The 1,724-nt window shown below is 30.9% G+C and overlaps 1 protein-coding gene across 1 annotated transcript; it reads left to right on the top strand.

Annotated features, from left to right (window-relative positions):
- Positions 1 to 450: 450 nt before the first annotated feature.
- Positions 451 to 1,230, top strand: HELRODRAFT_171038 (hypothetical protein; the record flags this gene model as incomplete). Its single annotated transcript, XM_009016849.1, has 1 exon — positions 451 to 1,230. The coding sequence occupies one exon, from the start codon at positions 451 to 453 to the stop codon at positions 1,228 to 1,230; it is 780 nt and encodes a 259-aa protein (XP_009015097.1).
- Positions 1,231 to 1,724: the final 494 nt, after the last annotated feature.

Genomic DNA, 1,724 nt, shown 5'->3' with positions numbered 1-1,724 from the left:
TATGTGCTTTTCATTGTGTACACACAAATACCTATACTACTAGCGTTTGTATAAAGTTATGTACACATGTGGTTTTTCTCTATTTACATTACCACATGTTGATTCAATACAATGAAAATCGAGACCAGACCGTGTTTTACACCGTCTACCGTATGGGTACGTATAGAATTTATAATTATAAACGTGTTTTAGACTTTTTCACTCCTCAACATCTCTGATCATTACTTATCAGACAAAAGACGTTGAAAAATGTATGGGTGTTTGCATGTATGTATGTATGTATGTATGTATGTATGTATGTATGTATGTATGTATGTATGTATGTATGTATGTATGTATGTATGTATGTATGTTTGTATGTATGTATGTATGTATGTATGTATGTATGTATGTATGTATGTATGTATGTATGTATGTATGTATGTATGTATGTATGTATTTCCGGAAAAAATGGCTGCCAGAAAGGTCGTTGTTAGCGAAATTTTGTATTTTTTAACTAATAATATTAATTTGCTCGAAAATGAAGTGTTTATTTGTAATACTGCTGATTTCTATACCAATGACGATATTGTAGCTGCTTCGAAAATTTTGAAAAGTGAGTTCGTTAACCTGAAATGTGAAAAAATTGAAAAATTGTTAACAAATGGCACTCAAAAAAAGGACAAATTGGTGGATTGCATTGAGCTATTGAAAAATATGGTAGCAGCTAACATGTTGGACAAGCTCCCTTTATTTGTCAGCTCAAATATGTCCAAGATACCTAATTTCGAAAAATGTTTTCAAATAAATTTTGAAATATTGAAAAACGAAGTTAGAGACATGTTGAACAAACAACATGTTAATATCTCAGCTTTCATTGAAAAGTGCAGCGAAGAATTTGCCGCGCTGAAAGGGAAAACAAACTATGTAGAGTGCAATTTAAAAAGTATAAAAAATCGTAACGACTGTAATAATGAAATTTGGAAATTGAATACAGCTGCAAATAATGATTTGATGCAAAAACCAATTTTATGGTCTGATGCAATTAAAATACCAGCTGAGGTGAATGTGCTGCCACTTACAGATAAAATACCAGTTGAGGTAGATGCATCACCATTCACTGTTGTAAACAGACCGAGGAAAAACCAAAACAAAAATATTCTTGAAATGAAGAGTGATGAAAATATCGTTAACACCGAAACTGGAAAGAAGAAAAAAAGGTGTCAAAAAGATAATTGGAAACAAAGATAGTGAAGATTGTAAACTGAAGGCGAATAAGATTTTGATTAAAAAATCTTTCTTTTCAGTAAGTAACGTGATGAAGTGTCACAGAGATGATGTAGTTGAATATCTAAAGTCAAATGATATTAATGTGTTATCGTGTTACCCAGTGCTGAAGCGTTCAGAAATGGCAAACGATAGCACACCTGATATTGAAAATGAGCATTCAACAATGTTTCGAGTTTGTGTAGAAAGTTGTGACAGCAATAAAATGAAAAATCCTGATATCATTCTGAAACATATTATTGTAAGAGACTGGCACTTTAAAGAAAAAAAACCCGCAAATAATTTCGACAACAACCATGGATAGTAATTTTTCGGATTGTTTTTTTACTATTGACAAAAATGAAGTATGTGAAAATGTTGAAAACTCTCAGCAAAATATTGCCAGCATATGTAAGATTTATGATGTAAATGATTTTAACTCTGAAATGAAAATAATTCAAAATCAATTTAATCAAAAT

Source organism: Helobdella robusta (assembly GCF_000326865.2).
Source record: "Helobdella robusta unplaced genomic scaffold HELROscaffold_19, whole genome shotgun sequence".
Classification (NCBI taxonomy): Eukaryota; Metazoa; Annelida; class Clitellata; order Rhynchobdellida; family Glossiphoniidae; genus Helobdella; species Helobdella robusta.
The sequence above is the reverse complement of the archived record's forward strand: the minus strand, read 5'-3'. Positions and strand labels throughout refer to the sequence as shown.